This window comes from Myotis yumanensis, unplaced genomic scaffold, assembly GCF_028538775.1.
Source record: "Myotis yumanensis isolate MYYU_CA2020_CCGP unplaced genomic scaffold, mMyoYum1.0.hap1 SCAF_2, whole genome shotgun sequence".
Lineage (NCBI taxonomy): Eukaryota > Metazoa > Chordata > Mammalia > Chiroptera > Vespertilionidae > Myotis > Myotis yumanensis.
The window spans coordinates 47,139,175-47,158,695 of NW_027223753.1; the positions used below are offsets into that span (position 1 = coordinate 47,139,175).

Below are 19,521 nucleotides of genomic sequence, written 5' to 3' on the forward strand. Positions count from 1 at the left end.
AACTGTATCTCAAAGAGGCAGATTCATCTGCAGAGGGTTACTTAGCCTGGAGTACATGTTTAACAGATGACCTTTTTACAGTGATGACAGGGTCAGAGAATTTTAGAACTGAGGAGACTTAGGGGGTCATCTAATTCATTCCCCGTTGTTATATTCTTTGAGACCCTGAGTCTGTGATTCTTCCATAGCCACATAGTTGGGTTGCTCTTCCCATCAAAGTCATGAAAAGTGGATATAGAAATAATGTACATAGTGATTTGGTGGTAACAGGAGTGATAATAAAATGTTTTATAACTGGTACGATAATGTGAATGAATATATAAATATATAATGTAAAGTACAGCCCCCTTTTATTCTCTGAACAAATACACACACACACGTAACTGTTTAACCAGGTGATAATATTTATAGCACAATTTACTCTAATTTCCAATTTTTGGGACATTTAGCTAAGTGACCCCCATTTCCAAGTCTTGGTTTGACATAGGGAATGGCAGCGGATCCTTCAATTAACTTCCCCATTAAATTGATGATCACTAAGGCCCTGGCACCTCGTTCCAGCTGAAGAGCTGAGCGTGCTGTTGACCAGTCAGGGCTATGGTGCCCTGGATGCCAGTGCTTCCTCCGTGGTTTGGACCCTCAGTGCCTGAATTATTGGCACCACCTGCTCCGGGGCCTGTGCCTGCCAGTGCTGAGCTCCTCTGGAGCTGTTGGTGGATGATACACATACCCGGGTCTCTGCCCCCTGGGTCTCTTAGCAGCTGCCAGACCTGTCCTGTCTAGGGCCGCAGCTGTGCAGTGTCATCAAGTGGCTTGTAGTTTAACAGCTCACACGACACGGCAAATAATCCAGAAATATTTCAGCATTTCCAAGTCCAGTACCATGGAACTTGAATGTTAGTCGTGCAAATAACACATACCATGCCAGTTCACTTCGAGATGGCAAGGGGCAACGCCAGAGCGCTAAGAGGTCCCCCTCTGTTCAGTGTCTGTGATCCTGAACTATCAAAGGTGAAGAGTTCACGAGAGCCGTAGTGGTGGCTCCACAAGAGATTCTGGCCTTGAACACATCTCTAATTAGGCTTTGTCAACCCTGACATTTAACAGCATGGCCTTTTTTTTCTTCTTTTGCCGAGGCTGCCTGGCTTTGCTGGAGACAGCATGTTTCACGGTTGTCTTTTTTCCATCCCCAGAGCCGCCTGGCACCTATCGTTCCCTAAGTTCTGATAGTACCCCAGGCCCTGTGCTAAGGTTTTACCGAATCCTCACCACAGGCCTGTGTGATACTCTGTGAAGGCTTCCATTTTACAGCTAAGGAAATCATAATTTGGATCAGTTAACTGGTCAAGGCTGTACATCCAGCTAGTAGCAAACGTCAGGAGCCAAACCAGTTCTGGCTGATGTAATGCCCATCTTCCGACTGTGGCAGCTTTGTTTCATGACTAACCTTTTGTTTGGCATAGGGAGTGTTGATTTTTTTTTCACTTGATTTTATTTTTTCCGTGAAATCGTTATTTCTAGTTGGATTCCTGGGTAGTCTGTGGTAGGTAGTCAATCCAATGACTCATTTGCGTGTGAGCTGCATTTCTAAGAATTCCAATGAAAATTCCTGATTGTTTCAGAAAATCGCACGACTTTAAAACCACATTCATATTCACGGTCTCATTTGATCCTTTTGATGCCCTGAGACACGTAGGGAAATTTTTGTTCTTAATTTGTTCCAATGTATGAAGGGAGAAGAGGCTTCAGAGGAGTAAAATGCCGTGCTTAATTAAGGTCACGGTTTCTAGGTGGAAAAACGAAGTCTCCAGTGTAAGATCCTCTATCCCCAAGTCCATCCTCTTTCCTCGAAGCTTCCCTGAAGTAGGATGAATGGGGAATGAGATTTAAACTGTCTTTGACTCCGGAAGCCGAGACATTGGGTTTTTCTATGGTATATCTAGTTGGAATCCCCATGCGATCCATCTCTATAGTTGTGGGAAACCAGGAGATGACAAATCTCTTATACACAAGGAGGATGAATCCTTCTGTGGTGATGACCCTGGTTCTTGCACCCTTGCTAAGTGTTGTGGAGAAGAAACAGCCTTTTCCCAGGACAGGGACTAACGGTTGCATCTCTGCAAGGTCCCTTTAGTTTTGGGAATTTCTGTCCTGCAATTGCCAACTTTGTAGAAGACAGAAGGAAAGGACACTTGTGACATTGTGTCACTTAAATAACCACAGAGGAAAAGGCCTGATAGGTGAAAAGGAGCATGAATAGGAACCGATCATCGGATTTTCAGTCATCCCTTAAACAGGCTGATCCTGAACACTGTGGAATAATGCTAATAACTCACAGGTACTAGAATTGAATGGCAGTGACTTTCTAGAAATGGGAAGGGTGATGCTCTGTGTAAGTGCCTTCGTGGAGGCCCAGAGAACCCACTGAGGAAGGTTCATGTCCTGAGAACTTCAATCATTGCCAAAGGTTCTTTTCCATGTCAAATATTTTTCTTTTACAAAAATGAGATTACACTGTACATAGCTTATATTCTGCTTATTTTTACCTAGCCCTTTGTCACGAGTGTCTGTGCTCTTCTAAATAGTGACTTGGTAACTAATTATGTAGAATACATCAGATATAGTCTCTTGCCTCTATGAACAACACCTCAATGGACATCATTTTTGCTAAATATTTGCACATTATCCTTTTCTTTTTATGACAGTACTTTATGGAGGAGCATCTCTTCTTAGGAGCATCTCTTCTTAGAATTGCGTGCAGCCAAAGGTGCCCTGGGCACTTACTGTATGAACAGTGGAGAGTATATGTGGGGAATCATGACTGTGCATTATGGACTCTGCAGGGCAAGGCCTTTGTCAGCATTTTCCTGCTTTCACAGTACTTCTCGTGGTGTTTTACCTGTGACTGGCAGTCATCTAAGATGTTTATGAAAAGTAGGCCACACTTAACTTTTTCTATATTTCTAGTTACATTAAGGAAATTAACATCAGCCTTAACATTTGTGCTGGCCTTCTTAAAAATACACTTTGTTCCCACCCAGCTGGGTGTAGCTCAGCGATTGAGCTTCGACCCAGGAACCAGGAGGTCACTGTTTCGATTCCTGGTCAGGGCATATTCCTGGGGTGTGGGATGTGCAGGAGGCAGCTGGTCAAGATTCTCTCTCATCATTGATGTTTCGATCTCTCCCTCTCCCTTCCTCCCTGAAATCAATAAAAATATATTCTCTCTCAGGAGAATCAGATTTTATGTCAGCGTACAAGTGAGAACTAATTAGGTTATACAGGGTTGAGCTCCCATGACGTGGGAGGGTTGGATGCTGCTTGTAGTCTCGTCAATATTTGGAATCCCATGACAGCTTATTATACCCTTAGAAATGATGGGGAGGGCAGGACTGCACCCTCTGATGCTCGTCTCTGGTGGGCTGAGGCTTTACCATGACAAGATATCATGGAACAAGAGTCTACCTGAAGCCTTAGAGGCTTAGATATGGATCCTTCTCTTTGGATAGTGCCCTCATGCTTTCACAATTCTGTCCTCGTCACTCCCACAGTCTGACACCCTCAAATCCTCAGTCCCCTTTATTAAGCCCCGGGTGTGTGTTTCCCCTGGTGCCATTTTAGCCAAAGCATTTAGCAACATGGCAGAGGCGGCAAGCCCTGGACTCCCTAGAATGGAAGTCTTTTCAGCCATCTAGTACAGGGATTAGAAAACGTCTTCTGGCCTGGCTGGTGTGGCTCATCGTTGAGTGTCTATGAACCAGGAGGTCATGGTTCCATTCCCAGTCAGGGCACATGCCCAGGTTGTGGACTCAATTCCCCGTAGGGGGCATGCAGGAGGCAGCCAATCAATGATTCTCTCTCATCATTGGTGTTTTTATCTCTCTCTCTCCCTTCCTCTCTGAAATCAATAAAATACATTAAAAGATTTAAAAAAAGAAAAGGAAAAGAAAACGTCTTCTGTAAAGGGCCATCAATAGTAAATACTATAGGTTAGTGGGCCATATGGTCTCTGCCATCGTAGCATGGAAGTAGCCGCAGACAGTATGTAAAGGTGTGAGTTTGGCTCTGTTCTCAGAAAACTTTACTTATAGACACTACCATTTGACCTTCGTATTGTTTTCACTCTATCAAACCTATTCTTCGGACTTTTTTCACTCATTTAAACATAAAAAAAGTCACTCTTATTTAAAAAGACAGTGGACTGGATTTTGCCCAGGGGCTATAGTTTGTCAGCTCCTGATCTATCGTTATTGTTTTTGTTTTTTTTTCTGCATCACTTTCTGACTGTACCATTTCCCTCTGTGGTGTGTTGTTTTTTGAATCCTCTCTGCCCTTTCTCTCAATGAGCTGAGGCTCAGATATCCTTTGCAGAATATGTGCTTCTGGCCTTCATGTAGCTCCCCAGGGAGAGCCAGAATCCCTACCCAAAAGGACCGTGAGGCCAAGATCAGATCATGTCCCTCTTCTCTTTTTCTGTGTCCTGCCTAGTTTGACATATAATTTGGGAATATGAAGGTCACAGATGTACTCTGACCAGTGGGTCTGGTTTCTGCAGGGTTCCAATGAACAGAGCATGCTGCCTGAATGATGGCGAGAGTCTGATTTTTATATAATCGAGGTTATTTATATCTTTTAATAGGTTGGTGCCCTGGAGTTCTTTTCCAGTGTGAAACTGAGAGTCAGAGAGAGGTCTGGATAATAAATTCAGCATCATCTCTTAGAACAATAATATATCAGAAGGGTATTCAGGCAGGAGTGTTAGCTTGTGATGGAAACAGGGGAATTGTAAACATTTTATACTGCTCTATTTTTGCTAAGTTTAAAATGAAAACACGATACAGATTTTTTTTTAATATGGAGTGTGTTTAAAGGGAGATAATGTGCCCTGTATTAGAGGGGAACAGAACCCAGAACATTCTTAGATTTGGGGCTTTGATTGCAGTCTGTGGAGCCACCCAGCAAACCAGTTCCTGGCCTTTATTCAGGGCCATGAAGCAGTGGGGGCGACAGAGGCTCAGGCGCCTACAGAAAGAGGCTGGTTTGGTTGGTCTGACAGCTGCAGTGATTTATGAGAGTGCTTGTTAAGGGCCATCTGCTGCTGAGAGCCGCCAAATGAAAGGCACGAGGGAGGAGATCAAGGAATAGGAGGGGGAGGGCTTGTGTAAGGCAGGTAAGGATCGTCCTAATTACAGCTGTTAGTTGGTATGGAACTGTAGAATAGTGCGAAATGGTACAAGCAGCACAGGCTTTGGACTTGCACAGACCTGGCTCTACTGCTTGTTAGGTGAGCTGCTTCCCTTCTTTTGAGCTTCCATTTCTTCATCTATAAAATGGGTATAGTAGCCTTAGCTGGTTTGGCTCAGTGGATAGAGCATCGGGCTGGGTACTGAAGGGTCCCAGGTTCAATTCTGGTCAAGGGCACATGCTGGGTTGCAGCCCCAGTGGGGGATGTGCAGGAGGCAGCCGATCAATAATTCTCTCTCATCATTAATGTTTCTCTCTCTCCCTCTCCCTTCCTCTGTGAAATAAATAAAAATATTTTAAAAAATGAAATGAAATGGCTATAATAAATACTCTCTCCTCCTGCTGTGTGAAATTGTATGAACATAAAAGTCCAAGCGGAGTTCCTGGTGCCTAGGAGAGCTCAGAAAGTGGTAGACATTATTAATGTTTGTTCATGCGTTCATTCATTCGCTGATTCATCAGCATTAATTGTCCTTTGCGATTTCAAATAGAGCCTCCTTTTCAAATAGATTACCGAGGCAGCAGTAGCTCATGTGATCAGAATGGAAGTATAAAACAGTCAACATGTATTTATAGATATATATATATGAGCATCTAAATGGCACCCAGGAGTGCAGTAGGTACCTCAAGTATGATTTAAAATACAGCCACCTGGCCAATAAATACAATAAAAGAGACACCACCTCACTCACTAGTAATTGGGGAAATTACAAAATAAGACCGAAGAGATCTTCTTTACACTCACCAGATTTGTAAAAATTTTAAAGTCTAACAATATTAAGTGTTAAGGAGAATGTAGAGTGAGGGACCTCATATTCACTACTAGTATGTGTTTAAACTGACACCACTACTTTGAGAAATGATTTGTCAATATCTAGAAATTTGAAGATGTGCATATCTTATCTATTAACGAATTTTATTCTTAGGTATAACCAAAAGAGAATCTCCCACATGTAGTTAAGTTGATGTATTTATAACTGCATTGTTTTAGCAAACAACCTTGTTGTCCATCTTAGTGGGAAACCTTAGTGTCCTACCTTAGTGGGTAATGGATGCATTCTTTAAGGAGCTGAAATTACATGTGGTACCAGCATAGGTGAATTTTAAATAATGGTGGGTGAAAAAAAATGAAGTTGCAAACAGAAAACCATTTATATATGGCTTGAAATCATGAAGAACAATCTATATATATAAAAGCCTAAGCGACTGAATGACTGAACGACCGAACAATGGGTGTACTGGTTGCTATGACTTGCACTGACTACCAGGGGGCAGACGCTCAACGCAGGAGCTGCCCCCTGGGTCAGTGTGCTCCCACAGCGGGAGTGTCACTCAGCTGACCAATGGGCACTAGAAGCAGGGCTCACAGCTGGTGAGCGCTGCTGTGGTGGTGTGAGCCTCTCCTGATGGGGACTGACTGGGTGCGAGCCCGTGGCAGGTGCAGTGGGGCCGAGATGAGCGGGAGTGGCAGGCAGGAGTGGCAGGCGGCGGCAGACTGCTGGTTTCAGCCCATTCCCCCCAAGCCACGCTGAGGAACCCCACCAGTGCATGAATCCATGCACCAGGCCTCTACTATTAATATATTGCAAATGTTACCCACATATGTAATAAAAGTCTAAAGAAATTATTTGGCCCTAGCTGGTTTGGTTCAGTGGGTAGAGCGTCAGCCTAAAGGGTCCCCAGTTCGATTATGGTCCAGGGCACATGCCCGGGTTGTGGGCTTGATCCCCAGTGTGAGGCATGCAGGAGGCAGCCAATCAATGATTTTCTCTCATCATCGATGTTTCTCTCTCTCTCTTCCTCTCTCTGAAGTCAATTAAAAAAATTTAAAAAAAAGAAATTATTTGGAATGATAAATATTAAATCCAGGGTAGTATTAAGAGAAAAATGAGGGGGCGTGGTTAGAAAGGTTGCCTAGAGCTCAAATCCCAGCTCTGCCAATTACTTACTAGCTGTATATCCTTAGACAAGTTTCTGATCTATAAAATGGAATAGTATTACCTACCTCATAGGTATGCTGTAGATTAAATGAGTGAGTACAGGTAAAATACTTAGAATAATACCTAGCAGATAGTAAGTGCTACATAAGTTTTAGTGCATAATAGTAGTATAGCTAAAGTCTATTACCCCTAAATATATTAGGAACTATGCTAATAGTTTTCTGTGCATTCATTTAACTGTTTCCTGTGAAGTAGGCATGCCTGTGCTATCTAGTAGATAGAGGCCAGGGATGCTGCTACACACCCTACAATGCACAGGGCAGTCCCCCTCCCTGGAAAAGAAGTATTTGACTCCAAATGTTGATAGTGCCAAGGCTGAGGAACTCTGAGCTAACTCCAAGGAGCCAGCAAGTACAGTTTTAAGAAGCTGGAAGGGAGGAGAACCTGAAATACTTTACAAATAACATTAATGACCATCATGCATCCTCAGGCCTAAAAGCTGTCAGAAAGGCCCTTCAGAAGGTATTTTCCATGATGAAGGTGAACTATTACTTTGAGGGATAGCCATGCGACGGCTCTTCTAACACAGCCAACTCCATCAAAGGGCAGAGGAGACCCCCGGACTCACCTTGGCCATGTCTCTGAAGCAGCACTGTCTGAAAGACGTATAATGCTGGCCACATCTATAATTTCAAGTTTTCCAGTATCCACATTAAAAAAGTTAAAAGGAACCAATGAAATTAATTTACTAGTATAATCTATTTAATTCGATATATCCAAAATACTATCATTTCAACATGTAATCAGGGTAAAATACTGAGATCTTTTACTCTTCCCCCTACCCGCCCCCCCCCCCCCCCCCCGTCTTTGAAATTTGGTGTGTATCCACATTAAAAAAGTTAAAAGGAACCAATGAAATTAATTTACTAGTATAATCTATTTAATTCGATATATCCAAAATACTATCATTTCAACATGTAATCAGGGTAAAATACTGAGATCTTTTACTCTTCCCCCTACCCACCCCCCCCCCCCGTCTTTGAAATTTGGTGTGTGTTTTATGTTTGGACTAGCTACATTGCAAGTGCTCAGTCGGCACATCTGACTAGTGCTTCCAGTTCTGGTTGTGCTGCTCTGGAAGGTTCTGTTCCTGGGACTTAGTGAAGACCGGCAGCTCTGCTGTAACCCAGAGTCAGTGAGCTGAGAGTAGGTTGTGACTTCCAGGAATGCCTGCCCCAGACTGCCGAAGGTGGTCTGCACATGTTTCAGGATCAAAGAGGGGTTGGTTTTCTGTATGGTCTGTGCCGTCAGCTCCTTTTCTGTTTCTCATTGGCAGGTGCCTCGTCCCCAGACATGGAGCCCAGCTATGGGGGAGGCCTCTTTGACATGGTGAAAGGAGGTGCAGGCAGGCTCTTCAGTAACCTAAAGGACAACCTGAAAGACACCCTCAAAGACACATCTTCCAGAGTTATACAATCTGTTACCAGGTATGTGTGTTCTTCCTGGTTGAGTTAATGGACCTTCGTGGCTCCAGAGGATCTGGTTACCTGTCAACCACTTGTCTGGCTCAATGACTGGCAGTTTTGTGATGTAATTTCATGGGATCTGATTGACTGAGCAGTGTCACCAAAGCCATAAAGTGTCTACAAGCACAGGCTGGGAGGCCTCAGCTAACTGGTACATGAGAGCACAGTGGGTTGTCATCCCTGGCCTTCGAACCCAGCATCCTGAGTTCTAGTGCATTATCTGCTCTTGTTAACCATGTGACCTAAAACAACTTCATTAACCTCTCTGAGCTTTACTTTTATACCCTGGTAGGATTTGTGCCTTTGGGTGTTTGAGAATTAAATGAGGTAATCGTGTCTATACAATCTGAATAAACAATACTCATGTATTGCAATCAAAACATTGTATCTTAATAGCCCTTTACAATTTATTTACTGGGAGAAGTTTTCTATTCTTTCACTGTACGAAAACTTCTACAAGCAGATCATATGAATTTTTTTTTATTCTTAGTTATTAGAAAGTTTTAGGGTCACTTTATGTTACAATGTGCAGTTTTAAATCAGAAATTCAAATGTCAAGTCAAGTCTTGGCCAGTTGGCTCAGTGGATACAGCATCAGCCTGTGGACGAAGGGTCCTGGGTTCGATTCCATACCCTGGTTGCAGGCTCAATCCCTGGCCCCGGAGCATGTGTGGGAGGCAACCAAGCGATTGATGTTACTCTCTTTCTCTGTCTCTCTCTCTCCTGTCCACTCTCTCTAAAAATCAATGGAAAAAATATCATCAGATGAGGATTAACAGAAATTCAGATATTAAGTCCAATATACTGATCAACATTTTAATCTTTGTTCAAAGGTAAAACTTATCCCTTCCCTCCAATCCTCAGCCAGGGCCTGGTAGGCAGAGAAAGGATGTCCTTTGTTCTTTCTCCATCACTTCCTCCCCTGACACCTATGGGTGATATTTCCCTGTAGGCAGAGAGCCTGGAACAATGATTGTTAATAAATAAGCACTGTTTTCTGAGTGGATTCTGTTCATAAAGTGGCATCTGTTTGTAAAGACTGTGGGGGTTCACAGGTTGGAGCAGTACATTTAAGCTACTGAGGGTGTGGGCTGCCTTCTCCTAACAATGCTCCCTTGTTGGAGAGAAGGCTTAGGGAAGTCAGAATAGGCCGGCTAGTGGGAAGTGTCCCCGGTGATGATGCGAAAGTGATTGAGAGAGAGCAGCCATGGCATCTGTAGATCATTTTAATGAGTGCCCTTCCTTGTCTTGCTTTTAGCTACACGAAGGGAGATTTAGACTTCACTTATGTTACTTCCAGAATTATTGGTAAGTTTCTCATGTGTCTTTACTGCTTAGACCCAGCTTTCAATTGCTGCTCATCACCACAACCGAGCTGTCTAACCTGCCTTCTTTCTGTGTGACCCTCCAGTGATGTCCTTTCCTCTGGACAACGTTGACATAGGATTCAGGAATCAGGTTGATGACATTCGGAGCTTTTTGGATTCCAGACATCTTGACCACTACACGGTATACAATCTGTCACCCAAGTCCTATCGAACTGCCAAGTTTCACAGCAGGGTAAGGAAGTTTCGCTCTGGGATCGCATGGTTGAAGACATAGGGTATTTCTCCTCTTAAGAGCTATCCTCAAAGCCTGTGCCCTGTGGCACATGAAGCTGAAAAACGATACACTGTGCACATTTCTAGCCACAAAATATTTATTAGACTTTAATGGTATATTCTGAAGATTTTGGGGGGGGGGTGAAGATATTTATCTGTCAATGAAATACCATCTAAGTGCCGAAACCGGTTTGGCTCAGTGGATAGAGCGTCGGCCTGGGGACTGAAGGGTCCCAGGTTCGATTCCGGTCAAGGGCATGTACCTGGATTGCGGGCACATCCCCAGTAGGAGATGTGCAGGAGGCGGCTGATCGATGTTTCTCTCCCATCGATGTTTCTAACTCTCTATCTCTCTCCCTTCCTCTCTGTAAAAAATCAATAAAATATATTTAAAAAAAAGAAAAAAAAGAAATACCATCTAAGTTGGGGCCTCACACCAGTTGTGGTTGGTTGCTCAATTGTTATGGTGCATTGCTGTGAGGCTCAGTTGGAGCTTGAACTGCTACATAAAGCATTTGGCTACCTTTATACTACAACACTCATCATGCCTTTACCTGTCCTTATTGCTACCTGGGCATCGCGATGAGACAGAGTAGCTAGACCAGTACAGGCATACTAGTATTAATGGGAATAGCCTGCTACATTCAGTAAAATTGCTTCTTTCAGAAGTGAAGAACGCACATAAATAGCCTACATTGCAGGTTTGGTAATCCTATTACTAATATTAATAGTAGTGAGTGCAGCAGCCAACACTTACAGAGTGTGTACACCGCACTGGGGACTTGACATGCAGTATCTCATTACATTCTCTTAACAGCCCTCTGAAGTAGATGGAGAAACAGAGGCACAAAGAGGTAAGGTAACTTGCCCAAGACTACACTGTTAGGACTGACACTGTTACCTGGGAAAGCTGGATTGTCTTCTAAAGGAGCTATTGCAAATAGGCTGAGAAATATTCCTCGTTCAGGAGCTATGAGAGCTGGCTTGGGTTTGAATCTAATATACAAGCCTGGTATTCCTGGTCGCTGAATTCTTTTTGTTTTAAATTACAATTATTGGGATAACATTATAACTTTATATAAGTTTCAAGTGTACAATCCTAGAATACATCGTCTGTATATTACATTGTGTGTGCACCACCCAAAGTCTAGTCTCCTTCTGTCCCTGAATTCTTGATTTACTCACCAAGATAAAGCTTTTTCTCTCTCAAGAACATCTTCAAATATTTTGACTTAGCCTTTAGATATGATTGTTTCTGCAACTCCATTTGGGTCTCGTAATAAATAGGAAGGGTTTTTTATACATTGGACCCTTTAAAAGTGAAACTTGACTTCTAATATTTAAGATGGTAGCTGATGGTCTATGCTGTGTATCTAGCACCTCAGCTTTGATGCCAGAACACATTGTGCTCCAAATCTCAGTTGCCATTGATCGTGTCTGGGCCTCTGTTTCCAGATCTGAGGTTGATCTGCATGTTTTCTAAGATTCCTGCCCCAATGTGCAATATGAAAAGGGAGGGTTTTGTTACGGACTCTGTCTTCTCAGAGTGTTCCCCAAATAGCAGGAGGTAACCCAGCGGTTCTCAAACTTTAGTGTACATCAGTCACCTGGAGGGCTTGGTAAACACCCAGGCCCAGCACTGCAGATTCAGCAGGACAGGGGTGCAGCGAGATTCTGCATCGCTAACAACTTCCTGGTGCTACTCCTCTGTTGCCATGGGGACCACTCTGAGAAGCGCTAATGAAACCACTCTGAAGTGGTTTATTCTAAACTGGCATTCTCTAATGGAGAGTTTAAGTTCAGCTCCTTCAAATTCTCTATACTTAACTGCCCTTCCAACTCTTATTCCATCTATTACCTAATGCAGAGCAAGTGATGTCAAACAAGATGTGGGTAGATATTCTGTTTCTAACTCAGATGCAAATCTTTTGAATTGATTTTTTTTCTTGTTTGGAGACAAAGTCAGTGGCATCATTTTTAAAACGAAGGGACTGTGGAACATCCTGCACAATATTTCATAGAAATTTTATTTGATCTGAAAAGATTTGTGATAGTCTGGAACATTTTCCTTCTGAAAGCAAATAAAAATATAATACCATTATAAAAGCATTCATTCATATGAAGATGTCTCTTTGGGTAGTATTTATAAAAGCAGTCACTACAAAGATATTTAAAGAAAGCTATCTATTAGCGTAACTATGTATTTTGTGACCAATCTTAACAATCTTACCAAAGGAACCAGGAATTAATTACACATTGACTTAAAACTGCCACAGGCTGCTAGCTCTCACTTGCCTTAAAAGGGCAAGAAGTATGTTTATTTGATTTGTTACCTAGAATAGTGCCTGGAATGGCTAAACATTTCTCAGACAAATGAATGTGTCAAGGACTGTTAAACACATAGATATAAAATAAATATTTGGTTCTTGTTCCCAAGGCTCGTAAGCCTAGTTTGAGAGAGAATCCAAGACATTCTAAAGACAACTGCAAATAATATGTACAGTACCTACTGAGGGAGATTAGCAAAAAGAGACAGGAGTGAGAGCTGGACCTTGAAGCATGAGTAAGTCTTGTATAGGTGAAAGGTGTGGTGTTATTTCTATTTTTTAAAAAATATTTTTATTGATTTCAGAAAGGAAGAGAGAGATAGAAACATCAATGATCAGAGAGAATCATTGATCAGCTTCCTCCTGCACACCCACTACTGGGGGTCAAGCCTGCAACACAGGCATATACCCTTTACTGGAATCGAACCCTTCAGTCTGCAGGCCAATGCTCTATCTACTAAGCCAAACCAGCTAAGGCTGGTGTTATTTCTTTTCCATGCAAATTGTAGAATGTGTCTTACAAGGTTCTTCATGATCTGGCCTCTGCCTGCCTCTCTGGCTTCACCTTTCACTGTTCTTATGCCCAGAACACCAAGGCTCCAACCAGGGAACACACACACTGTCTCTGCATGAGCTGCTCTCTCTCCCTAAAAAGCCATCCATTGTCACACCGCCCCCACCCCTTCCTTGTTTACCTAACTTCACTAAGGGGAGGATTTCCACAAAGCTTTTCCAATCCTTTCTCCCTAAAACACAGGAATGCATGACACCTTAGCCCTTTGCAGATAGTCCCAGAACTCTGGCGAAGCTCCTGCAAGCCTCAGCAAGACAGTCCCAAAACCTGGGTCTATTCATCTTAGCTCTGTTTCTGATGTGGCTTTTTTTTCAAGCTCCTAGTTCTTTCTCTCCTCAGTACTAACACTATGCATTGGTTTGCATCTCATTGTTGCATTACTTAGAAAAGTTCTCTTACTTCTCATCTTCCAGTCCATGAAGACCGAAACCATTTCCTCCTCCTTTCAGATCAGTGGAGGGCTAGGTCTGCAGTTAAATATTATTTTAATAAGTGTATATGGCAGAGTGTTCCATAAATAGCCAGTGTTGGAAAAGAGTAAATAGAAGACTGGTTTTATTTATAGACTCACAGGAGTCCTGCTCTGTCTTTATTGCTGAACTCAGTTACTTTACATTTGTAGTATGTGATATGTGCTTGGGGATACAGATAGTGGTGGCAAAGACAAGCTGTTTCTATGCTATTGTCAATAAGTGGAAAATGGGATGAATGGCCACCACACCTAGCCTGGCTCTAAAGTTCTAATGTCTGACTAAGGCATTTCAGTGCCTCTTTGAGCTTCCTTCTCCCTCTGCAAGAAGGAAGGTGTGCTGTTGGTAGCATAGAAAAAAGAAACCCATTGGCTGGCTGGTGTGCTCAGTAGTTGAGCGTCCACCCATGAACCAGGAGGTTATGGGCACATGCCTGGTTGTGGGCTTGATCCCCAGTAAAGGGGGGTGGGCATTGTAGGAGGCAGCCAATCAGTGATTCTCTCTCATCATTGATGTTTCTACTTCTCCCTTCCTCTATGAAATCAATTTTTTTTAAAAAAGAACCCCAGGTGATTCTTTTAGACTCTCCCTTCATGTTGACTTTTTCCAAACCTCATGTTCTTGTAGGATTTCTTCCCTTTGGGGAGTGACTTGATTTTTTGAAAATATATTAACAACTTGGGCTTCTTTAAGAGGTCATGATTGTTTGCAGGTGAGCCCCCTTTTCCCCTTTTTCTTCCAGAGTTCACATAAGTTCCCCAGTGTTTCTGCTTTGGTTTGCTGGTTGATGAGGGGGGTCAGCCCTAGAACAGTGACGCCTCAGCTTTCCCGCTGCCACCATGCCTCAGTGCAAGGACGGGGAGTAAAGGGATAGAAAGAAATCCCCGGCCCGGGAGCCAGAGGGCTGTGTATCCCCACATCGTAGCTCTGTCAACTTCAGTGACTTGAATGTCTTAACCCTAGTAAATTGTGGCCATTACATGAAACCCCACAATGTACAATGGGATTGTAATAAATATTCGTTAGACAGTGTGGTATAATAGAAAGCTCCCAAATTTACTGTTTTTATAACATACACAATTTAAATGTCCCTAGGTTCCTATCTCAGCTGTTCCTCTTCCTGGGCAAGTTACTCTACTGCACTTGAGACTCAGTGTTCCCCTCTGTAAAATGGGGATGACAATAAGAATACCTGGCTCACTAATACTTAGGACATTTTCTCTAGGTTTGCTTAAGAAGGAGATCTGACAGCAGTGCCTGCCGTAGAGTAAGCATTCAGTAAGTGGTAGCCATGATTAGCAGGGGTAAAATAAAATGCCACAATAAACGATTGACTGAAATACCCCTGTCCTCCAAAAATGGTTTCAGATTCTGAAAACACTTGATATGGCTCTTCAGTCTGATTTTCCATAGCACTTTTTGCTCTAAATGCTCAGCAAGTTGGATGCTTGTGCCGTCTTATCTTGTACTTGGGGCGACAGACAGATGAACATTGAATGGCATCCAGCCCGGGTTCTGTTTTGGCCTCTTTCCCCACTGGGTGACATCATGGCAGCCTTGTAATCCATATGGCGTGTTCTGTGCCCTGCAGCTCCGGGAGGTGCTCAAAGGGACTGGAGATGGCACAGTGAAGTGTCATCTGCCCTAAGACAGTGGCGCTTATGGCAGGCATGAAGCTGTGAACTCCAGAGAGAGAGAGAGAGAGATATGGAGGGGTGGGGGAGGGAGAGAGAGAGGGAAAAATAGCTTGTAGTGACTGAATTCCTTTTTAGAATGTTTAGGGTTTATTTATGCCTTAATGATTTTTCCCCTTTAGACAGAGCACAAGCTTTAAAAAATTCTAATTGTATGTTTGCCTAATGATGTACAATTATATATCAAGTAAATATGTAATTATAGAGCACGTTAAATTAATATTATTTACTTGATTGATTTAATTGTTCTGGAGCTGTTAGTCTATTGTGCTAAGAACAATTTGGTAACTTTTGGCTGAGGCTCATTATAGATAGTAACAGTGTTTGTGTGGGTGACATACAGTTTCTAAAAGGTTTAAAAGTATTATCTGGGAGCCCTAGCAAACCAAACAGATTGCTCCTACCTCCCTTTTTCCACTGTTAAATATTAGGAGTTTGAAACATTTGGGTTTTCTTAGGCCAGTGGTGGTAGTGTGGTAGAGCACTTTCTGATGACAACATCCACACAAAACCTGTTCTTTCTTCAGAATTCCCTACATCAGCAAATGGCACCTGCTTCCATTCTTTTATCCAGCCATTCACTCTGGAAGCCTGGAGTCATCCCTGACTCTCTCCCATCTCTCTTTTAAGTACTCCCCTCCTCACTCATGCACTGCCACCGTGGGATCCATCACCTACCCTCATGTATAGGTATTCCACTTCCTCTTTACTCCTTAATCCCTTAAGTTTTTTGCACCCCGCTACTACTCGTCTAGGCCTAAGCCCCCACCATCCCTTCCTTAGACTTCTCAGCAGCCTCCTCACTGATCTCTCTGACTACTCTCATGTCATTCACATCCATTACTAATACTGGATCTTTTTAAAAAAATATATATTTTATTGATTTTTCACAGAAAGGAAGAGAGAGGGATAGAGAGTTAGAAACATCGATGAGAGAGAAACATCGATCAGCTGCCTCCTGCACACCCCCTACTGCACATGCCCTTGGCCAGAATCGAACCTGGGACCTTTCAGTCCGCAGGCCGACGCTCTATCCACTGAGCCAAACCGGTCAGGGCCTAATACTGGATCTTGAGGGTTCTTTGGAAAAATGCATATCTGAGCATCACTCTCTTACTTTACCCAGCTCCTAACAAGGCCTGACCCCCTTCAGTTTACACTCCCACCATACAGGGTTTCATTCATTTTTTCCCCAAAAACATTTTTGGCTCTGTCTGACCTCAGGGCTTTGAATTGGCAGTTACCGGATACAATAATAGTAATAGCTACATTTATTGATCACGTTGTGTGTGTCATATGCTGAGCTAAGCCCTTGAAATACATTCTCATGTAGTACCCACAACCCTGTCAGATAGGTAGGTAGGTATCATTTACCAAATTTCACAAAGAAAGGCTTAAAGAGGTCACAAAGGTTGCCCGAATCTAAGCTTCTCTTTGTTATGTATTGAATTAGTGAATATCTAATCAGTTGAGGCTGATGTCTAGTATTTTGAGGGAAACAATAATCTCAACCAGTATACTGCGGCAGTACAATGATCTATAGTCAGAAAACCAAGTTGCAGTGCTGGCACTGACCAGCAGCGTGATTTTAGACAAGACAGCCTCTGAGAGTGAGTCTTCTCATCTGCAAAATGGGGATCATATCAATACCTCTCTTAAATGGTTGCTGATTAGATTAGAATAGAGCCAAGCAGAACACAGTCAGGGCTCTATGACTGTTTCAATTACAATTGACATGCAATAGGATGTGTTAAATGAATATGTGTGTTAGATGAATAAAATGTTGGAGGTTGGCCCCATGGTGTTGTGAGTCCCTTCATTAAGAGAGGAAGAAATAAGAGCCCTGAACAAGCAAGGTTTGGCTCACTTTCATGTGCTCATGAGAGCTGGTATAAAATTAGGAACAGCGCAGGATTTATAAGATAAACCTATAATTAAACATCTAGTAAGCAGGTAAAAACATTGTATACTTAACAGACATTAAATTTAGAGCTTTGTGCAGTGGGTAGTATTCTAGCCAATGAGGTATATCTGAGGCATAATTATTGTTAATTGAAATACAAATCTGGGTAACCTTACAGAATAAAAATAAAATCCAAATAGATAGTTTAAGTGATCTCGCTGAATTTAAAATGTATTTTAAAATGTGTTTTCATACCCTTACGGAAACAGAATTTTTTTAATGAAAAAATTGCTGGATTAAGTAACTCTTCTTCCCTTCTCAGTTGTTCCTGAGGATAGAGTATCACTCCCCGAAGCAGTTGTTTGGCGTCCTGTTGGAGAGGAAGTCACGAAGGGAACTCATTTCCTTTTACTGTGTTCCCTTAGGTTTCAGAATGCAGTTGGCCCATTAGGCAGGCCCCCAGTCTGCACAACCTCTTTGCTGTGTGCCGGAACATGTATAACTGGCTACTGCAGAACCCCAAAAACGTCTGCGTTGTCCACTGCTTGGTGAGTGACCTTTATTGTCATTGTCCGCAGTTCTTTGGTACAGTTCGGTCAAATACAGCTTGCCCTATGCAGACTGATGAGCAGGTAACATTTAAGTTGAATTATCAGTTATTGAGATCCTACTTAGGAATTTGGTGATCTGAGGTATATGAAAATGAGGAATGACCTTATTATTCTTGTCTTAAAATTTGAGTATTTGTGGGAGAGGCAGACATGTACACAGCCCGCATCATTTAGAGCCTCTAGAATGTGCTAAGTATTACAAAAGAGGTAGAAGCAAGAGCTGTGGGTGCACAGGTAACAATGTCATTGACCTTGTGTGAGTAAAGTTGCCATAAGCACAATGGAATATTTATTTTTTCTTACTTTTTTAAAATAATTTTTTCAATTACAGTTGACATGCAATATTATTTTAGTTTCAGATGTGGGACATAGTGATTAGAGATTTATATAACTTACGTAGTGATCACCCTGAGAGGTCTAATACCAACCTGACACCATACATAGTCATTGCCATATTATTGACTGTATTCCTTGTGCTTTCCTTACTTTTTGTGTTTGAAATAAAATGACACCCATGCCCTTGTAAGTAGTCACAGAAAATATTGACTGTGTTTTACAGCAATTCCCAGTGGGACTGATGGCTTTGCTGACCACTGACTTTATACAGTCCATTTTTCTAACCCTTTTTTTCCAGAGGCCTCTTACCTATTGTTTAAAACTCAACTTCCAATGAAGTCATTTTGAGTATTTTCACAATATGGACATTTCCCCTATATCTCTAAGTGCTTCTGTGGCATTTCATGCATTGCATCATCATATTGGCGAACTCCCACTCGACCATGAGTACTTTACAGGCAAGAACTGTGTCTTTCTTTGCACCCCAAATATAAAGGATTTTGAATAAATGGCTGACAATATAAGCAAATGAACACACAAATGGAATCTGAGCATAAATATTGGAAATATTCATTGCTTCTATAAACTTCAGGGTCTATATATTCTTACTATGATTTTACTTAGTGATTCTCCCTTTTATTCTTGAAAGCCAGTTGGCTAAGAGGGAAAAAAGCAGAATATTTCCGCTTCAAATACTTAACTTTTAATATAAAAACTAATAAATTTTTTTAAAAGACCAGCATGGCAAATAAAAGGAGGGACCCATATCTAAGCACCTAGAGCATATGAAAAGAGTGTCTGGAGAACTAAAACCTAAAAAGAATTAAGATTGAGAAAAGTGTATTTTTAAAGAAAAATGTCCTTGGAATAAGGACAACAATAAATGCTTGAGGCACATGGTATCATCTTATCTTAACTCCTTAATGCTGTTCCTTTATCAGTGAACAAATGTCAAGCAAGAAAGGGTGTAGCAGTAATTAAGACAAAGCTGATAGGTAGTGAGATAGTAAAAGAGCCTCACAATACTGAACAATATCCACTCTCTAGACTTCAATTATGGGACAGAATGCCCACAGCACAGGGAAAGCAATTATGGATCTGTTATGTAATATGAGGAAACTAGAAGAAGAGGTGCCAGGCAAGCAAGGAGAGATTGCTTCTAAAAGACAGCGGAGGTTAATCCTGGAAAGTTACATCTGGTGAGGCTGATGGCAATTCAGGCAAAATTTTCGTATAAATTTTTGCACACATATTTTTAACTCTTAGAAAAACACCAAAAAGTTATTCATTATGAA

General features: G+C 42.1%; 1 protein-coding gene and 1 pseudogene across 3 annotated transcripts in view; both read left to right on the forward strand.

The window, feature by feature from the left end:
* The window catches only part of DNAJC6 (DnaJ heat shock protein family (Hsp40) member C6), a 122,105-nt gene that overhangs the window by 71,941 nt on the left and 30,643 nt on the right, over positions 1–19,521 (forward strand). For all 3 annotated transcript variants that reach the window (XM_070405292.1, XM_070405293.1, XM_070405291.1), the window contains exons 2-5: positions 8,521–8,671; positions 9,969–10,018; positions 10,122–10,270; positions 17,705–17,827. In XM_070405292.1, coding sequence (XP_070261393.1) covers positions 8,521–8,671; positions 9,969–10,018; positions 10,122–10,270; positions 17,705–17,827 — 473 coding nt within the window. The remainder of the gene's footprint in view (positions 1–8,520; positions 8,672–9,968; positions 10,019–10,121; positions 10,271–17,704; positions 17,828–19,521) is intronic.
* LOC139004478 (U4 spliceosomal RNA) lies at positions 17,367–17,481 on the forward strand (annotated as a pseudogene).